Raw genomic sequence first — 21,957 nt, forward strand, 5'->3', positions numbered from 1 at the left:
TCTGATTGTAATATGATTCTTTTATTACACAACATATGCTGAATTTGTGACGTTTGTTGACATACCAATGAGAAGAAACTGAGGCATCTGTTTTGATAGTCATCTGTAAGTGCTCTGAGAGAGTGATTTTGACTAATTGTTCATGCCCAAAGTATGGTTGTTTTGCAGTGTAATCTCAATCTAGAATTCTATTTTTTATTTGAACTGTATTTACATTTTGTAATATAGCAAATTGAATTGGATAATGATTTCTTCAATTTTAGTTTAATAGGTTGTGCTATTTATACTGAAATTACACTTAACCCATCACCAGCATTTGAGAATTGTGTTGTTTGATGCTGATGGCAACAAAGAACTGTGGTGCTCTATACAAAGCTGTGATAGAGAGGCCAATGAAACTTCAGAAGTAAAATTGTTAGGAAAAACAAATAAAAGCTGAGGGGTTCTAGATTTAAAAAAAAAAAAATATTGAGTGAGTACAGAGGAGGCATGCGAGTAAGCAGCTGGAAAATATACATGTATTTTATAGCACGGTGTTTCCTGACAGGAGTAAATAAGCAAAATGAGTATTGGAAGACAGATATAGCAAAGTTAAATGAACTTTCCCTTTGTCTCACTTCATTGTTGTCTGTTAAAGCTAGCATGTTATGATTTGGGTTAACAAATGAGTGTCACCTATCTCGTTACCTGGTATTATCATGCAGAATTCATGTGATATTTCTTTTTCTTCATTTAAAGCCACATTGATGTTGTGGTTCTCGGCCCAAAGACTGGTTTGATACAGCTCTCCATGCTACTCTATCCTGTGTAAGCTTCTTCATCTCTGAATAAATATTGCAACCTACATCCTTCTGAATCTGCGTACTGGATTCATCTCTTGGGCTCTCCGTTTTTTACTCCCTGCCCTCCATTTCTATGCTACTCCTTTCATTTTAGCTATGGACTACCACTTTTAGCATGCTATATGTTTACAATATAACGTGAATAATGGGGAGTGGCTCTTAGGCAGTTACCTTTCTGCTATGAGTTGGTAAATTAAATCTGATGATGCACTTTCAATTAACACAAAACCAGTTGTGACTTTGAATAAAAGCATTCCACAACCAGTGTAGATAATTTCATTCACAGTTTAATGTGTGTTATCTGTAGTAAGCAGAACCATCTCTGAAAATTGATATCTTTTGCCCCTAAAAACCTGAAAACGTCTATCATACTTCAATGCCAACTGAAGTAAGGTTTTGGGAGTCTGTTTTCTGTAACCTTAATGTGTTTCAGCCAGTGTATTCATTTTAATTTCTTTTTTAAAGAAGTTACTTCAGATTTGCTGAATGCATTCTAAGTGGCAAAAATAGTTCATTTTAACTATTCCAAATGCATTTTAGCAGGCATGTGGTTTGTTTTCTTTATTATGTTGTTCGCGCAACCTGCTGTCAGCAGCAGCTGGCTGAACGGATCTAGTGAAGTTTGCCAGGCTTGGGGAAACCCAAGTTGGTGTACTTTAAGCACTGCGCTTCAGTACTCATGTACACTTGTGTCTCCGTTGCAGCAGGTCAATCTGCTTTAATGGTTGCGGCGGAGATAAGGACAGGCAGGCTGGATGGTGATTTTGTACACCTCTATCTACTACACATGCTCAGACTTACTATATTTTTGGAATCAGCTCAGACTTTCCTTGCTTTTTAGTGCTGTATGGAGTTGCAAAAATTTCCCTGGTTTGAGAATTTTATGACTGCTGCTATGAGTTTTAATTTTGGACCTGTATGTTCAACATTGCAGTTTTGAACAATCTCATACAGCTGTGCCTCTTTCAGCTGATCTTGGAGCAATCAATGATGTTAGTTGTATGGTGTGGCTACCAATCCTGCCTCAACTATTCACTTACTATTACTTGTATGGCAACACAACAGGAGCACAGTTTTTGCTGTTTTAGTGTGCGAAGTAATTTGTCTCATGTTTTTGATCATCTTATCTGTACTTGTTTTTAGTCTCATCATTTATCACTGGGCAAAAAAAAGGAATATAAATTTTTGAAATTGTGTAATGAAATTAATTATGAAGATGTTTATTAGACATTATGCACTGAAGAATCTTCTATTGTACACAAAGGAAAGGATGGTATTAAAGACTATAGGAGTACTGGTACTGCTTCACCAGATATGAGAGATTCTCCCCCCCCCCCCCCCCCCCCCAAAAGTCAAAAGTAGGAACTGTGATCTGAAGTGTGCTGCTAAAAGAGGCTACATTTTCATACCACACTGTTAGACATGAACTCTGTTTAAAAACATCAGACAGCACATCCAAACTGGGCAAAAAGTTATGAGACATAATTTTCATCTGCAAGAACCGAAATAGAGGCAGTTATCAATAATGTTATTTTGCTATTTATATTTGACAATGAGTTGCATTTTTTGGAAAACATTAATTATGTAACAGTAATGATGGATAGCTCGCTCTGAAGTGTAATAAAACTTGTTCAGATTCATATAAGCTATGTAAGCCGGGAGGAGTGAATTGAAGTTAAGTTAAAAGTTTTAAATTTTGGTGATGTGTCGGGTAAATCTGCTAAATTTTGACTTGTAACCTTTTGCAATGTGTGAAAAAATAGGAATTTGGAGAAAAGTTGGTTTGTTGTTCTACATAGAATACTAAGAGTAACTTTTGTTGTGTAAGGGGAATGAAAATGTGTTCTAAAAAGTTCGGAATAAATTTGATAGACCTGATTTAGGAATTGGTTATTCAGTCAACATTGTACACAAACCATTTCTGAAAGAAGCCATGTCTTCTGAAAAACACAACTGAGTTAATAAAATTTAAACTGTTAAGACTTTCAGGTAATTTAAAAAATATGTCCTTAGTTTGAACCCACCCAGATAAGCCTACATTTTTATGCTAGTTCCTTGTTATTCTGCCATAGTTTCTTCTGCACTATGTTGCCATGACTGTGATCGTATTTTTTAATTTGTAAGATTGAAAAAATTATGGATATCTGTGAATAATGTGACTAAGGGAACAGTTTCTGCTTCCTTTTATGACCGTTGGCTCCAGATTTTGTTCTTCGCACACTCATTGTATAATTTCAAAATGCAGAAACTCTCAAAAGATAGCTAGTACATTTTACATAAGATGTGAGGATGAGGGGACACAGGTCTATAGTAGTATTGCTGTTGTTGATGTTTTACACTGTGTGCAAAAGCGTATTTCCAACGTGAAGTGTGCTGCTGATGATATACAACTCTTGATTGGGAATACTACCTAACTAGTCAACTTACTAAATGCTCGGATATAGTGCAGCTGTACACAACTTTCCAAAAAAATAACAAGAACGAGTGAGTTCATATTTTATGTACGATGTAACAGTTTCTTCTTTTTTTATGAGCCTTACAACAGAGAAAGGTGTGCAGAAATTAATGTTTTCAGGTCTTACACCAGCATATAAATGCAGTTTTTAACATGAGAACAGTAAATAGAGCATTCCCATAAACTATTTCATGCTTTGTCTGCTTAATTTAAATGTCAAAATATTTATTTTTTTTATCAACTTCCTTAAACATACTAACAGAAGCAAGCACTGTTGTCATTCAAGAGGAAATGAGATCCTGATATGTGCAAAGAGGTACACGAGAGAAACAGAGGCACTGATATTTTACCTTTCAGTGTCCTACATTCTCTTCAACAGCAGACTGATTATGTTGCTACTATTGTATCTGTTCAGTACAGCACTGAAAAATAGTCAAAAGTAACAGAGCAGCACAGCAACATTAATAGAATGGAATGTCATCTAACTCTTACATAATTTCAGTCTTACACAACTTTGTGATTAACTAGTGCTGAAATACAACTATTTTTAAGGGGCTCAGCTGTTTGAAACTACCGAACAGATTTAAAAAATGTATTCAGTACTGTGTACGAAGAGCGAATACCATTCATCAGAGAGAGCCTGCCTGGTTAGCCGTGCAGTCTAACGTACTGCTTCCCAAGTGGAAAGGCGTGCTGTTCCCCGGCACGAATCCGCCTGGCGGATTAGGGTCAACATTTGGTGTGCCGCCCAGCCTGTGGATGGTTTTTCAGGCAGTTTGCATCTGCCTCGGCGAATGCGGGCTGATTCCCCTTATTTCGCCTCAGTTACACTAAGTTGGCGATCTGCACACACACTATCTCCACATATGTGTACAGCATAATTACTCTACCACGCAAACATTCGGGTTACACTCAGTCTGGTATGAGACACAGTGTAAAACACCACAAGAAAACCGATACCTCTCCATCATTGCCCCCGAAGATGGCCACAGAGTACTGCAGGTAGCCTTGCTCGGGACCTTACCGCAGCTACTGGAACAGTTGTCTCCAGACACACAGTCTACAGACAACTGAACAGACATGATTTATTCGCCCGGAGACGTGCAAGGTGCATTCCATTGACCCCTGGTTACAGGAGAGCCCGTAAAGCCTGGCGTCAAGAACACAGTACGTGGTCATTGCAACAGTGGTCCCAGGTTATGTTCACGGACAAGTCCAGGTATAACCTGAACAGTAATTCTCGCTGGGTTTTCATCTGCCGTGAACCAGGAACCAGGTACCAACCCCTTAATGTCCTTGAAAGGGACCTGTATGGAGGTCGTGGTTTGATGGTGTGGGGTGGGTTTATGATTGGTGCATGTACACCCCTGCATGTCTTTGACAGACGAACTGTAACAGGTCAGGTGTACCGGAACATCATTTTGCACCAGTATGTCCACCTTTTCAGGGTTGCAGTGGGTCCCACCTTCTTCCTGATGGATGATAATGCACGGCCCCACCGAGCTGCCATCGTGGAGGAGTACCTTGAAACAGAAGATATAAGGTGAATGGAGTGGCCTGCCTGTTCTCCAGACCTAAACCCCATCGAGCCTGTCTGGGATGCTCTTGGTCGACATATCGCTGCACGTCTTCAAACCCCTACGACACTTCAGGAGCTCCGACAGGCACTGGTGCAAGAATGGGAGGCTATACCCCAACAACTGCTCGACCACCTGATCCAGAGTATGCCAACCCTTTGTGCGGCCTGTGTACGTGTGCATGGTAATCGTATCCTATATTGATGTCTGGGTACATGCACAGGAAACAGTGACGTTTTGTAATACGTGTTTTGGGATGGTTTTCTCAACTTATCACCAATTCCGTGGACCTGCAGATCTGTATCGTGTGTGTTTCCTATGGGCTTATGCTATTAGTGCCAGTTTTGTGTAGTGCCAAGTTGTGTGGCACCGCATTCTACAATTATCCTTATTTTATGAGCATGAGTGTAGCTGATAAGTTCACCAAACAAAATATTAGTCTCCCCTTTACAAGAACAGACTGGTTGATTTGGAGTACATAGATGGTGTAGAGTTGGTACTGGTTCAATTTGTGTACAATGAATGGTGTACCACTCAGAGTTATGTAACATGACATGAAAGCATGGTTCTAAAAAGATCCTAACTGACAGGGCCGGAGACAAGGATAGCTCCTTGCCTACAGAATTTCTGCTGTCAGTGAATGCAGAGCCATCTCAACCAATTTCTACATGAACAATGTGAATGAAACAGCATGCAATGGACAATTGAAGTCGAGTACTTGATGAAAGGCCATTGCTCCTAGCAGAAGACAAAGCAGCAGGTCTTTGGTGGACAAATAACACAGAAACTGCACAGTAGCTGACTTGAGGCGTGTGATGTGGTCTGACGAATCTAGTCTTTTTATCACTATTCAAATGATGCAAGGCAACAAGTGTGTAATTCAGGCCTGAGTTGGTCCTGTTGTCTGGGGTACTTCTTTTACCATGATTTGGGCTCATTGTTTCAGGTTACTGTGAGCATGAACCAGGAGATCTATTTCAACTTACATGTTGATCAGTTGTTGCTTTTTCTTGCACATCTTCAGGGCGAGTATTGTTTGGGCACACTCATCTTTAGAAATGACAAGAGCTGTGTTCTCTGGGCTGCACATGTGTTACATATTGTATTGCACCCCAACTAGCCTATTGAATCATCCAGTCTTAATCCCATAGAAAATGTCTGGGACTATGTGAAACAGTAGATGAAAAACAGCAGTCAACATTCCCACTTTCTGGTAGCTCAGTGGAAACTGATCATGAATGATTTGCTTCAGCTTATGACATGACCGAAAACTCGTGTGCTGTCTTCCTCACCTTATTAAGGCCATTACCGAAACTAGAGGTAGTGCTACAACAGCAGATATTTTAAGTCAGCAGATATTTTAACTCTACCCAATTTTAACTCAGTCAATGTGAAATGTCAGCTATCTTTATTGCATCAAAATATTCTAGGACTGAGAAATAAAATTAATGAATTAACTATCTGCATAGATGAATTAAGAGTCTTCAAACCCAGCTGACGTAATCTGCCTCCCTGAACATCATGTGACCACTGGTATAGAACTTTTAAGTGTTACAGGGTTTAGGTTAGCATCTCACTTTTGTAGATCAGAAATGGAGAAAGGAGAAGTTGTCACATTCACCAGGAACTGTCATAAATTTAAGAACATAGACATTCATAAATTGTGCCTAGAACAGCATATGGAAGATTTAATATAATCCATTATGGAGTTGAGGTAGCAGTTGTTGTTATATTGGTTATCAGTGTTAGCATTCAACTGCGATTCTTATACATATATTTTAACAACGCGTTTCAAGAGACAATGCTCTCATCATCAGGTTTTAAAGTCTATGTCATGAAATTAAACGGACTAAAAAGACAAAATACCATCACAAATAGTTGGGAAGTCCATAGAGTAAAACAGAATTAAAAGTATATTGGACTGTGGGTCCTCGTCTTACATTGAAGTTGTTGGCACAAGTCGATGGCCGTCCCATAGCTACCAAATATGGTGTCGCACTGTGCCGGCTCGGGAGCTGTTGTGGACTAACGTGCCTAGGTGTTGTGGCGTGGTTACAGCCGTGTGCTTGATGGTAACGCTATGCTATTGGGCGCCTGATTTCCTTATTGCATTAGTCTGCCATCGTTAGCCTCTCGCAACTCCGTCAGTGACATGCTACAAGTTTAAAGTCGCATACCTACCCTAAAATAATTCTAAAAACCCACTAAAAAATCTCATTTCTTTAAAATTATCTTGTGCATTTAGAATATTGCTTTGTTTCTTTTCATGGATAGCTATCTCGAATTCCTCTAGTAAATCCAGTCTCTTCCCTTTCTTTTCTACATGCAATATTTCTACGTTGTCTTCTATGCTATTAAGGGGATGGCCTGTTACATATATATGGTTCGCAACAGCTGATTTGTCGTAATTTCCTAACCTGAACGCATCTTTATGTTCTTTATACTGGATCGCGAATGATCTTACTGTCTGCCCTATATATATTTTGCATCGCAAGTTCTGCACTGGATCTTATAAACTCCTGATCTTTCAAACTTATTTCTCTTCTCGCCAATATCGTGCTTAAGGCTATACCTCACCAGGTTATTAGTCTGAAAAGCTATTTTAACATCGTATGGCTTAAAAATATTTGCTATTTTTTGTAAGACTATTCCGTAGTATGGCATCGTGATAATTTTCACTTTCTCTCCATCAGGTTTATTCTTTTTGCGCTTATTACTTTTCCTTAACAGTTGTTTAACCATATCTATCCTGTAACCGTTATTCTCTTAACGGTATTAATTTCGGTCTCCCTATCTTTTTCGCTCATAGGTATATTGACTGCCCTATGCACGAGACTACGGAAAGCAGCATCTTTATAAGCCTGCGGATGGCATGAATCATTCGGGATCACGGCATCAGTCGTAGTTTGTTTTCTATAAACGGAGAATGCATGTTTGTTGCCCTGCTTTTTTATATTCAGGTCCAGGAACTGTAAACAATTGTCAGTTTCATACTCCACGGTAAATTCTATTTTATTATGTGCGTCGTTGAACTTTTTTACTATTTCTCACAGTCCAATATACTTTTAATTCTGTTTTACTCTATGGACTTCCCAACTATTTGTGATGGTATTTTGTCTTTTTAGTCCATTTAATTTCGTGTCATAGACTTTACAACCTGATGATGAGAGCATTGTCTCTTGAAACACGTTGTTAAAATATATGTATAAGAATCGCGGTTGAATGCTAACAGTGATAACCAGCATATGGAAGCATGTGCAACAGAAGTAGAATTTCACAAAAATCCTTAACAATATTAAGTTATATCGAGCACCTGCAGGTAACTTTAATCTGTTCGTAAACCACCTTGAAGCTGTACTGGCCCATTTAACAACCAAAAAACAAAGAAATAGTGGTTGCTGGTGATTTCAATGTAGATTTCCTTGAAGACTCTCCCAGTAAGAACTTGTTTGAGTTAGTAACACTATGATTCAACTTAATTACCACTGTAAAGTTCCCCACTAGGGTAGCCAATTGCTCGCAGCCAGCCATTGACAATATCTTTACAGAAAAGTCCAATGAACAAAATTATATTACAAAACCAATAGTCAATGGCCTCTCAGACCATGACATTCAGTTCCTTCTGTTAAATGTTAGTACTGAACAGGATATAAAATCTATTAAATCTGAGCTCAAGAGGGTAATCAATAAGCCAAAAATTGATTACTTTAGGACACTCTTGAGAGACATTCACTGGACTGATGTTTACAGTGCTCATGGCATGAATGAAAAATGTAACACTTTTGCTAATAAATATTCGAACACTGTTTTCCCCCAAAACTTACCAAGGTCAGAGCAAAGTCTACAAAGAAGCCATGGATTACTCAAGGAATAGGGGTATCTTGTAAAACAGAAAGAAAACTGTATCTTTCAATCCAAAACAGTTTCGATGTTGATGCTATAGCACATTACAAGAAATACTGCAAAATATTAAAGACTGTAATACGGACATCAAAGCAAATACATTACAAGGAAAAGATAGTCATATCAGATAACAAAATAACGACAATATGGGATATAGTGCAGGAGGAGACCGGTAGAACCAGACATGAAGAGGAACAAATAGCATTAAGAGTAAATGATACATTGGTGACAAATGTGTATAGTGTTGCAGAACATTTAACGAACATTTTATAACTGTTACTGAAAAGATGGGGTTGTCAGGTTTGGTAGATGCTGCTATGGAATACCTCAGACCAGACATTTCAAGTAACTACCGCAGCAGAAATAATGTCCATCATAAAATCTTTAAAATCAAAAACATCTAGTGGGTATGATGAAATATCAACAAAGTTAATTAAAGAATGTGATTCTGAGCTAAGTAACATATTAAGCTATCTGTGTAACCAGTCTTTTATCAGTGGAATATTTCCTGAATGGTTGAAATATGCTGAAGTTAAGCACTGTTTAAGAAGGGAGATAAAGAAATAGCATCAAATTTCCGTCCAATTTCACTGTTGCCAGCATTCTCAAAAATTTTAGAAAAAGTAATGTACAATTGACTTTATAACCATCTTATCTCAAATAACATACTGTCAGTCACAGTTTGGATTTCTAAAGGGTTCTGATATTGAGAAGGCTATCTCCACTTACAGTGAAAATGTGCTTAACTAATTAGACAAAAAATTGAAGGCAACTGGTATATTTTGTGATCTGTCAAAGGCATTTGACTGTGTAAATCACAATATTCTTTTAAATAAATTAGATTATTATAGTGTAACAGGAAATGCTGCAAAATGGTTGAAATCTTCTATCTCTGGCAGGAAACAAAGGGTATTATTAGGAAAGAGACATGTATCAGGCATCATCCAACTGGGAACTAATTACATGTGGGGTCCCACAAGGCTCCATTTTGGGCCCCCTTACTTTTTCTTGTGTATATCAATGACCTTTCGTCAGTAACATTACCAGATGTCAAGTGTTTTTTTTTTCTTTTTTTTTTTTTGCCGATGATACAAATATTGCAATAAATAGCAAATCAAGTGTAGTCTTAGAAAGATCAACTAATAAAATATTTGTGGACATTAATCACTGGTTCCTAGCCAATTCTTTGGCACTAAACTTAGAAAAAACACACTACATGCAGTTCAGAACTTATAAGGGGTGTCCCAGAGTATATGCCTAACACACGATGACAAGCAGATAGAAGAAGTGGACAGTGTTAAATTCATGGGATTACAACTTGATAACAAATTCAACTGGGAGAAGCACACCACAGAACTGCTGAAGCGACTTAACAAATCTCTATTTGCAATGCGAATTGTGTCAGACATAGTGGATATAAAAATGAAAAAACTGGCATACTATGCTTACTTCCATTCCATAATGTCATATGGGATTATTTTTTGGGGTAATTCATCAAGCCAAGCTAAAGTTTTCCGGGCACAAAAATGTGCAGTAAAGAGTTATATGTGGTGTGAACTCAAGAACATCCTGCAGAAGCCTGTTTAGGGAACTAGAGATACTAACTACTGCTTCCCAATATATTTATTCATTAATGTAATTTGTCATTAAAATATATCACTTTTTCAAACCAACAGCTCAATTCATGGAATCAGTACTAGAAATATGACTAATCTTCACAAGGATTTAAAGTCACTTAGTCTTGTACAAAAAGGTGTGCATTATTCAGGAACACACATTTTCAATAACTTGCCAGCAGCCATAAAAAGCTTAACGACCAATGAAATTCAGTTTAAGAGAAGACTTAAGAATTTATTGGTGGCCACCTCCTCCTACTCAGTAAAACCAACTAATTTGTGTGTGAGTGTATATATATATATATATATATATATATATATATATATATATATATATATATATAAAAAGAAAGATGATGAGACTTACCAAACAAAAGCGCTGGCTGGTCGATAGACACACAAACAAACACAAACATACACACAAAAATCTAGCTTTCGCAACCAACGGTTGCCTCGTCAGGAAAGAGGGAAGGAGAAGGAAAGACAAAAGGATATGGGTTTTAAGGGAGAGGGTAAGGAGTCATTCCAATCCCGGGAGCGGAAAGACTTACCTTAGGGGGAAAAAAGGACAGGTATACACTCGCACACACACACATATCCATCCGCATATACACAGACACAAGCAGACATTTGTAAAGGCAAAGAGTTTGGGCAGAGATGTTAGTCGGGACGGAAGTACAGAGGCAAAGATGATGTTGAAAGACAGGTGAGATATGAGCGGCGGCAGATTGAAATTAGAAATTAGCGGAGATTGAGGCCTGGCGGATAGCGAGAAGAGAGGATATGATGAAGGGCAAGTTCCCATCTCCGGAGTTCAGACAGGTTGGTGTTAGTGGGAAGTATCCAGATAACCCGGACAGTGTAACACTGTGCCAAGATGTGCTGGCCGTGCACCAAGGCATGTTTAGCCACAGGGTGATCCTCATTACCAACAAACACTGTCTGCCTGTGTCCATTCATGCGAATGGACAGTTTGTTGCTGGTCAATCCCACATAGAACGCTTCACAGTGTAGGCAGGTTAGTTGGTAAATCACGTGGGTGCTTTCACACGTGGCTCTGCCTTTGATCGTGTACACCTTCCGGGTTACAGGACTGGAATAGGTGGTGTTGGGAGGGTGCATGGGACAGGTTTTACACCGGGGGCGGTTACAGGGGTAGGAGCCAGAGGGTAGGGAAGGTGGTTTGGGGATTTCATGGGGATGAACTAAGAGGTTACGAAGGTTAGGTGGACGGCGGAAAGACACTCTTGGTGGAGTGGGGAGGATTTCATGAAGGATGGATCTCATTTCAGGGCAGGATTTGAGGAAGTCGTATCCCTGCTGGAGAGTCACATTCAGAATCTGATCCAGTCCCGGAAAGTATCCTGTCACAAGTGGGGCACTTTTGGGGTTCTTCTGTGGAAGGTTCCGGGTTTGAGGAGATGAGGAAGTGGCTCTGGTTATTTGCTTCTGTACCAGGTCGGGAGGGTAGTTACGGGATGCAAAAGCTGTTTTCAGGTTGTTGGTGTAATGATTCAAGGATTCCGGACTGGAGCAGATTCGTTTGCCACGAAGACCTAGGCTGTAGGGAAGGGACCGTTTGATGTGGAATGGGTGGCAGCTGTCATAATGGAGGTACTGTTGCTTGTTGGTGGGTTTGATGTGGACGGACGTGTGAAGCTGGCCATTGGACAGGTGGAGGTCAACGTCAAGGAAAGTGGCATGGGATTTAGAGTAGGACCAGGTGAATCTGATGGAACCAAAAGAGTTGAGGTTGGAGAGGAAATTCTGGAGTTCTTCTTCACTGTGAGTCCAGATCATGAAAATGTCATCAATAAATCTGTACCAAACTTTGGGTTGGCAGGCCTGGGTAACCAAGAAGGCTTCCTCTAAGCGACCCATGAATAGGTTGGCGTACGAGGGGGCCATCCTGGTACCCATGGCTGTTCCCTTTAATTGTTGGTATGTCTGGCCTTCAAAAGTGAAGAAGTTGTGGGTCAGGATGAAGCTGGCTAAGGTAATGAGGAAAGAGGTTTTAGGTAGGGCGGCAGGTGATCGGCGTGAAAGGAAGTGCTCCATCGCAGCGAGGCCCTGGACATGCGGAATATTTGTGTATAAGGAAGTGGCATCAATGGTTACAAGGATGGTTTCCGGGGGTAACAGACTGGGTAGGGATTCCAGGCGTTCGAGAAAGTGGTTGGTGTCTTTGATGAAGGATGGGAGACAGCATGTAATGGGTTGAAGGTGTTGATCTACGTAGGCAGAGATGCGTTCTGTGGGGGCTTGGTAACCAGCTACAATGGGACGGCCGGGATGATTGGGTTTGTGAATTTTGGGAAGAAGGTAGAAGGTAGGGGTGCGGGGTGTTGGTGGGGTCAGGAGGTTGATGGAGTCAGGTGAAAGGTTTTGTAGGGGGCCTAAGGTTCTGAGGATTCCTTGAAGCTCCACCCGGACATCAGGAATGGGATTACCATGGAAAACTTTGTAAGTAGTGTTGTCTGAAAGCTGACGCAGTCCCTCAGCCACGTACTCCCGACGATCAAGTACCACAGTCGTGGAACCCTTGTCTGCCGGAAGAATGACGATGGATTGGTCAGCCTTCAGATCACGGATAGCCTGGGCTTCAGCAGTGGTGATGTTGGGAGTTATATATAGTTATAATAGAAGGAAACATTCCACGAAGGAAAAATATACTTAAAAACAAAGATGATGTGACTTACCAAATGAAAGTGCTGGCAGGTCGACAGACACACAAACGAACACAAACATACACACAAAATTCAAGCTTTCGCAACAAACTGTTGCCTCATCAGGAAAGAGGGAAGGAGAGGGAAAGACGAAAGGATGTGGGTTTTAAGGGAGAGGGTAAGGAGTCATTCCAGTCCTGGGAGCGGAAAGACTTACCTTAGGGGGAAAAAAGGACGGGTATACACTAGCACACACACACATATCCATCCACACATATACAGACACAAGCAGACATATTTAAAGACAAAGAGTTTGGGCAGAGATGTCAGTCGAGGCAGAAGTGCAGAGGCAAAGATGTTGTTGAATGACAGGTGAGGTATGAGTGGCGGCAACTTGAAATTAGCGGAGATTGAGGCCTGGTGGATAACGGGAAGAGAGGATATATTGAAGAGCAAGTTCCCATCTCCGGAGTTCGGATAGGTTGGTGTTAGTAGGAAGTATCCAGATAACCCGGACGGTGTAACACTGCGCCAAGATGTGCTGGTCGTGCACCAAGGCATGTTTAGCCACAGGGTGATCCTCATTACCAACAAACACTGTCTGCCTGTGCCCATTCATGCGAATGGACAGTTTGTTGCTGGTCATTCCCACATAGAATGCATCACAGTGTAGGCAGGTCAGTTGGTAGATCACGTGGGTGCTTTCACACGTGGCTCTGCCTTTGATTGTGTACACCTTCCGGGTTACAGGACTGGAGTAGGTGGTGGTGGGAGGGTGCATGGGACAGGTTTTACACCGGGGGCGGTTACAAGGGTAGGAGCCAGAGGGTAGGGAAGGTGGTTTGGGGATTTCATAGGGATGAACTAAGAGGTTACGAAGGTTAGGTGGACGGCGGAAAGACACTCTTGGTGGAGTGGGGAGGATTTCATGAAGGATGGATCTCATTTCAGGGCAGGATTTGAGGAAGTCGTATCCCTGCTGGAGAGCCACATTCAGAATCTGATCCAGTCCCGGAAAGTATCCTGTCACAAGTGGGGCACTTTTGTGGTTCTTCTGTGGGAGGTTCTGGGTTTGAGAGGATGAGGAAGTGGCTCTGGTTATTTGCTTCTGTACCAGGTCGGGAGGGTAGTTGCGGGATGCGAAAGCTGTTGTCAGGTTGTTGGTGTAATGCTTCAGGGATTCCGGACTGGAGCAGATTCGTTTGCCACGAAGACCTAGGCTGCAGGGAAGGGACCGTTTGATGTGGAATGGGTGGCAGCTGTCGTAATGGAGGTACTGTTGCTTGTTGGTGGGTTTGATGTGGACGGATGTGTGAAGCTGGCCATTGGACAGGTGAAGGTCAACATCAAGGAAAGTGGCATGGGATTTGGAGTAGGACCAGGTGAATCTGATGGAACCAAAGGAGTTGAGGTTGGAGAGGAAATTCTGGAGTTCTTCTTCACTGTGAGTCCAGATCATGAAGATGTCATCAATAAATCTGTACCAAACTTTGGGTTGGCAGGCCTGGGTAACCAAGAAGGCTTCCTCTAAGCGACCCATGAATAGGTTGGCGTACGAGGGGGCCATCCTGGTACCCATGGCTGTTCCCTTTAATTGTTGGTATGTCTGGTTTTCAAAAGTGAAGAAGTTGTGGGTCAGGATGAAGCTGGCTAAGGTAATGAGGAAAGAGGTTTTAGGTAGGGCGGCAGGTGATCGGCGTGAAAGGAAGTGCTCCATCGCAGCGAGGCCCTGGACGTGCAGGATATTTGTGTATAAGGAAGTGGCATCAATGGTTACAAGGATGGTTTCTGGGGGTAACGGATTGGGTAAGGATTCCAGGCGTTCGAGAAAGTGGTTGGTGTCTTTGATGAAGGATGGGAGACTGCATGTAATGGGTTGAAGGTGTTGATCTATGTAGGCAGAGATACGTTCTGTGGGGGCTTGGTAACCAGCTACAATGGGGCGGCCGGGATGATTGGGTTTGTGAATTTTAGGAAGAAGGTAGAAGGTAGGGGTGCGGGGTATCGGTGGGGTCAGGAGGTTGATGGAGTCAGGTGAAAGGTTTTGTAGGGGGCCTAAGGTTCTGAGGATTCCTTGAAGCTCTGCCTGGACATCAGGAATGGGATTACCTTGGCAAACTTTGTATGTGGTGTTGTCTGAAAGCTGACGCAGTCCCTCAGCCACATACTCCCGACGATCAAGTACCACGGTCGTGGAACCCTTGTCCGCCGGAAGAATGACGATGGACCGGTCAGCCTTCAGATCACGGATAGCCTGGGCTTCAGCAGTGGTGATGTTGGGAGTAGGATTAAGGTTTTTTAAGAAGGATTGAGAGGCAAGGCTGGAAGTCAGAAATTCCTGGAAGGTTTGGAGAGGGTGATTTTGAGGAAGAGGAGGTGGGTCCCGCTGTGATGGAGGACGGAACTGTTCCAGGCAGGGTTCAATTTGGATAGTGTCTTGGGGAGTTGGATCATTAGGGGTAGGATTAGGATCATTTTTCTTCGTGGCAAAGTGATACTTCCAGCAGAGAGTACGAGTGTAGGACAGTAAATCTTTGACGAGGGCTGTTTGGTTGAATCTGGGAGTGGGGCTGAAGGTGAGGCCTTTGGATAGGACAGAGGTTTCGGATTGGGAGAGAGGTTTGGAGGAAAGGTTAACTACTGAATTAGGGTGTTGTGGTGCCAGATCGTGTTGATCGGAATTTTGAGGTTTTGGAGGGAGTGGAGCTGGAAGTGGGAGATTGAGTAGATGGGACAGAATGGGTTTGTGTGCAATGAGAGGTGGTTGAGGTTTGCTGGAAAGGTTGTGAAGGGTGAGTGAGTTGCCTTTCCGGAGGTGGGAAACCAGGAGATTGGATAGTTTTTTGAGGTGAAGGGTGGCATGCTGTTCTAATTGGCGGTTGGCCTGTAGGAGGATGCTCTGAATAGCCGGTGTGGATGTGGGAGAGGAATTCCTCAAATCCTGCCCTGAAATGAGATCCATCCTTCATGAAATCCTCCCCACTCCACCAAGAGTGTCTTTCCGCCGTCCACCTAACCTTCGTAACCTCTTAGTTCATCCCTATGAAATCCCCAAACCACCTTCCCTACCCTCTGGCTCCTACCCTTGTAACCGCCCCCGGTGTAAAACCTGTCCCATGCACCCTCCCACCACCACCTACGCCAGTCCTGTAACCTGGAAGGTGTACACAATCAAAGGCAGAGCCACGTGTGAAAGCACCCACGTGATCTACCAACTGACCTGCCTACACTGTGATGCATTCTATGTGGGAATGACCAGCAACAAACTGTCCATTCGCATGAATGGACACAGGCAGACAGTGTTTGTTGGTAATGAGGATCACCCTGTGGCTAAACATGCCTTGGTGCACGACCAGCACATCTTGGCGCAGTGTTACACCGTCCGGGTTATCTGGATACTTCCTACTAACACCAACCTATCCGAACTCTGGAGATGGGAACTTGCTCTTCAATATATCCTCTCTTCCCGTTATCCACCAGGCCTCAATCTCCGCTAATTTCAAGTTGCCGCCACTCATACCTCACCTGTCATTCAACAACATCTTTGCCTCTGCACTTCTGCCTCGACTGACATCTCTGCCCAAACTCTTTGTCTTTAAATATGTCTGCTTGTGTCTGTATATGTGTGGATGGATATGTGTGTGTGTGCTAGTGTATACCCGTCCTTTTTTCCCCCTAAGGTAAGTCTTTCCGCTCCCGGGACTGGAATGACTCCTTACCCTCTCCCTTAAAACCCACATCCTTTCGTCTTTCCCTCTCCTTCCCTCTTTCCTGATGAGGCAACAGTTTGTTGCGAAAGCTTGAATTTTGTGTGTATGTTTGTGTTCGTTTGTGTGTCTGTCGACCTGCCAGCACTTTCATTTGGTAAGTCACATCATCTTTGTTTTTAAGTATATATATATATATATATATATATATATATATATAGGGAAACATTCCACGTGGGAAAAATATATGTAAAAAGAAAGATGATGAGACTTTCCAAACAAAAGCGCTGGCAGGTCGATAGACACAGGCTGTAGGTCTTCGTGACAAACGAATCTGCTCCAATCCGGAATCCTTGAACCATTACACCAACAACCTGAAAACAGCTTTTGCATCCCGTAACTACCCTCCCGACCTGGTACAGAAGCAAATAACCAGAGCCACTTCCTCATCTCCTCAAACCCGGAACCTTCCACAGAAGAACCCCAAAAGTGCCCCACTTGTGACAGGATACTTTCCGGGACTGGATCAGATTCTGAATGTGGCTCTCCAGCAGGGATACGACTTCCTCAAATCCTGCCCTGAAATGAGATCCATCCTTCATGAAATCCTCCCCACTCCACCAAGAGTGTCTTTCCGCTGTCCACCTAACCTTCGTAACCTCTTAGTTCATCCCTATGAAATCCCCAAACCACCTTCCCTACCCTCTGGCTCCTACCCCTGTAACCGCCCCCGGTGTAAAACCTGTTCCATGCACCCTCCCACCACCACCTATTCCAGTCCTGTAACCCGGAAGGTGTACACGATCAAAGGCAGAGCCACGTGTGAAAGCACCCACGTGATTTACCAACTGACCTGCCTACACTGTGAAGCGTTCTATGTGGGAATGACCAGCAACAAACTGTCCATTCGCATGAATGGACACAGGCAGACAGTGTTTGTTGGTAATGAGGATCACCCTGTGGCTAAACATGCCTTGGTGCACGGCCAGCACATCTTGGCACAGTGTTACACCGTCCGGGTTATCTGGATACTTCCCACTAACACCAACCTGTCAGAACTCCGGAGATGGTAACTTGCCCTTCATCATATCCTCTCTTCTCGCTATCCGCCAGGCCTCTATCTCCGCTAATTTCAATCTGCCGCCGCTGATAGCTCACCTGTCTTTCAACATCATCTTTGCCTCTGTACTTCCGTCCCCACTGACATCTCTGCCCAAACTCTTTGCCTTTACAAATGTCTGCTTGTGTCTGTGTATATGCGGATGGATATGTGTGTGTGTGCGAGTGTATACCTGTCCTTTTTTCCCCCTAAGGTAAGTCTTTCCGCTCCCGGGATTGGAATGACGGGATTGGAATGACTCCTTACCCTCTCCCTTAAAACACATATCCTTTTGTCTTTCCCTCTCCTTCCCTCTTTCCAGACGAGGCAACCGTTGGTTGCGAAAGCTAGAATTTTGTGTGTATGTTTGTGTGTCTATCGACCTGCCAGCGCTTTTGTTTGGTAAGTCTCATCATCTTTCTTTTTAAATATATTTTTCCCACGTCGAATGTTTCCCTCTCTCTCTATATATATACATATCCCATAACTACCCTCCCGACCTGGTACACACACACACACAATATAACTTCTGCATAGTTTCAGTGCAGTAATGTGTTCATTGTAAATAAGTATTATAGTAGTTGTATTACATGTTTATTACCTTATAAATAAAACTTTTTTTTATTTTAAATTAAGTTCATTAGTATTTGTAAAATGACTCTTTCATATAGTGTTCATAAAAAAATGGCGATCATTCCACTTGGGACCTGTGGAATGGTACATTAGCTTATTTGTTTTAGTTGTAAATATTTGTCATGTATTATTGTTTTTCTGACATGCTGTACATCCTGGAGGACCTCCTCACTATGGATCAATTGGAATGAAATTAAATCTAATCTAATCTAATTGGCATGATGTCTCATAGGATTAAGTAATTGTTTGTCTGGTGTGCTTATTATGTTTATAACTTACGTATTTTCACATATGACTTAGTACTATGATGTAATCAGCACAAATATTGATTTAGTTGCTGCCGAGATTTACATCGAGCACAAAAATTGGCAACTGTTCTCTACAGGTAGAAAAATATGAAGTGGTATGCTAACTGTAGAGATGCAGCAGCCTATGCTTATAAGTTGTAAAGAATATTTTTATACATGTAAATTAGTCAGAACCTGCAAACTAAAAATTTCAATTGCTTTGCCTTAGAAGCAGAAATTCTGAACAACCTAAAATGTTCCTCTGTAAATTATATTGTACTGTCCAGATTTTATATAACATGTCATATTTTGACTTGTAGTCAATGAGTATATAAAGACATTAGCTTACCTTTTTCCAAAGGAACTCTGCAAGAATGTAACTTAAAATTTCTATATTAAATTGCATTTCATAATTTTAAGATTCACTGTATTTTTCATATTTGGGTTTGGCTTGTCCACATCTCCTTATTTCATTATTTGGCTTACTTATATTATTCCCTTAAACAAAAATCTTAGTGTTGCTGAAACTTAATACAAACCATGTTGCCACTCTGGTATCATTAATGAAGCTATTTTATATTGTGGTCAATATACATCATTTTGAAAAAAGCATCAGCTCTATAGTTGTATTTTTATTCTCTACTGGTTTCAGTTAATTATGACCATCTTCACAGGAGAAAAACTGTACATTGTGTGAATATGGTTGTAATAACAGAAACCAGTAGAGAATAAATGTAAAATTTACAACTGATGGTACAAATATGCTTTCGTTTTTCAAAATATCTAACAGGCGACGACAATCACATATGAAAAGTTTTATCAATTTATAGAGCATGTTATTTGAAAACTGCTTAGAACTGCCTTGCCTTCTTGTTGTCTCTCTGCTGAATGTAAATTCTTTGACATGAGCAGATTACATGACTATATTACTATTCTAAATGCAGAAATGAATCAAGGAGCATTCTAGCACTATGTGAAAATGGTTGCAGAAAACTTTTAAATAATGATGTAACAATGGGTAACTGTGCATTTATTAATGATTATTTCAAGTGATTGGTTTAAAAAGATCATCATATGTCAAGATACATTTTTAATGTTGGAATGTAAGATCAAGTGAGATATCTTGCATTATTATTTAATATACATTACAAACAGCTCACAGTAATGATACTGTAATCAAACAGGGACTATATAATTGACAGGACCTAAAGAAGACACCTTTCTCTCAATATGATGTACTAATGAGTTACTTAGAATGTGAATTTTGTGCAATGGTATCTTCCATTAAATAACAAAAAAATTACTTTTACTTGCACATACAGGTGTAACTTTAACGTAAAGTGAAACTTCCCTATGAATGACTTTTGATGCATATGTTACATCAGAAAATAAGTTGCGTGTTTATTAGGACATTACATAGAGAAAATAATTCAATAAATAACTAATAAATAATTAAATAAATAAATAAATAAAAATAAATAAACAAACAAATACAACGAGCATTGCGTGGTACAAAATACCTCAGTAATATAAAGGGACTTTACTAACCAGAAAATCACAGAAAAATGGGGGATATGGGCTTGCACAAATGGCAGTGTTGGTTTGAAAATTCCTGTAAACAGTGAGCTACATATGCATGATATGGATTAATATACTGTTTTTGGAAGTTGCTGAAATGTGGATATACTGTGTGTTTTACAAACTGAAAAAGCACAAAAATAAAGGTGTGAATGCTTTAGAATACCTTTTAAGCAGGTACAGGTTCTCATTTCAATGATTTTGAAATCATTATCTGGTAACAGGTAAGTGAAGTAACAAAATTTTAGTTAAGAATTCAATACAGTCTAAAAAGACAGGCAGCACTACTGCAAACTTATCATTAACAGGAACATAAGCTTGAATCCTAGGTAACTTCAGTTCCCATTTTAGGAAACAGTCAAATTGTAGACATTGATTTTAAGTACAATACCTGGAAAAAGTTCCCTTTGTATGAACACATTCAAATGAATTATTTACACGAAACAAAGTTCTACACAATTTTAGACAAATTATTTACAAACATTTTAACAACATTTTTCCATTTGATTTTCATTGGAGGTCTATAGTCTCCTTGTCTAAGTGGAATATATCACAACCCTGAAACACAACATTGATCTGGTATCCTACTCAGTTTTTAATTACATATAAAAGTGTAATTTGAATTCATTATTTCTTGTGCTAGTAAGTAGGGTTATATATTTCACAACTAAGAATACTGTTCAGGTCTCTGCTTCTCTCTTAAGAAGTGCCTTGTGAATACTAATACACAAAAGACATTTACATTTTTACTGAATTAAAGGGTTTGTTTTATAAATTTATCACCTGGGTGAGGATGGAACTGGAATGCATTTAAGCTTTCCACAAAAGCAAAAAACTGTTACCATGTCCATTTCAAATGAGTCTGTCTGTCTCATTTTATCGAAGTACAAAAATTTTGTCATGCTGTGTGCAAAATCTCTTGCGAAACACCAGTTTGTGTAGATAGGACACATGACCTGATTGTTTCTTGTGATACGTCTACCACCACACTTAGAGCTGCATATGAAAGTTCCTAGAAAATTTCTTAACTAATTCATCACCTAAAGCTAACACCGTAACGTTGTGTGACTTGTGGGCTGTGTGTTGAAGCAACAGCCAAAAGTAGTGGAATGTCATTTGCTTCTAATCCTAGAGCTGATGTCAGCGTTGCCACGTCACAGAAGTCCACAGAGAGCAGCATTTCAGCCACTGCCTGACTTCGAAGGTAGAGTTCTCGCAGTTTTGATTCCACGTGTTTGAGGCACTGTCACAAAATCACATAAAAGGTATTAACACATACTGTAAGTGATGATAAAAAGGAAGGAATGTTAACACAAAATACAAGTTATACACGATATTGAGAAAGCAACACAGTTCTCTAATGTAACAATGTAAATAATCAATTTTTAACAATATACTGTAATTGGATAGATAAAAAAAAAATCTACTCGCCAAGCGATGGCAGGAGAACACACATAAAAGAAGGTCACACTTGTGCAAGCTTTCGAAGACAGTGACTACTTCTACTGGCAGAAGGGTTGAAGGGGGTGAAGGAAAAGGACTGAACTGCAGGCCAGGGGAGACTTACCAGACGGGATACGAAGGAATGACTGAT

General features: G+C 40.8%; 1 protein-coding gene across 2 annotated transcripts in view; it reads right to left on the bottom strand.

Moving 5' to 3' along the window:
* Nucleotides 1-19,235: 19,235 nt before the first annotated feature.
* The window catches only part of LOC126100466 (uncharacterized), a 217,128-nt gene continuing 214,406 nt past the window's right edge, over nucleotides 19,236-21,957 (bottom strand). For both annotated transcript variants that reach the window (XM_049911074.1, XM_049911073.1), the window contains exon 13: nucleotides 19,236-21,606. In XM_049911074.1, coding sequence (XP_049767031.1) covers nucleotides 21,400-21,606 — 207 coding nt within the window. In that variant the 3' untranslated portion in view covers nucleotides 19,236-21,399. The remainder of the gene's footprint in view (nucleotides 21,607-21,957) is intronic.

This window comes from Schistocerca cancellata, chromosome 9 (assembly GCF_023864275.1).
Source record: "Schistocerca cancellata isolate TAMUIC-IGC-003103 chromosome 9, iqSchCanc2.1, whole genome shotgun sequence".
In the NCBI taxonomy this organism is placed as follows: Eukaryota; Metazoa; Arthropoda; class Insecta; order Orthoptera; family Acrididae; genus Schistocerca; species Schistocerca cancellata.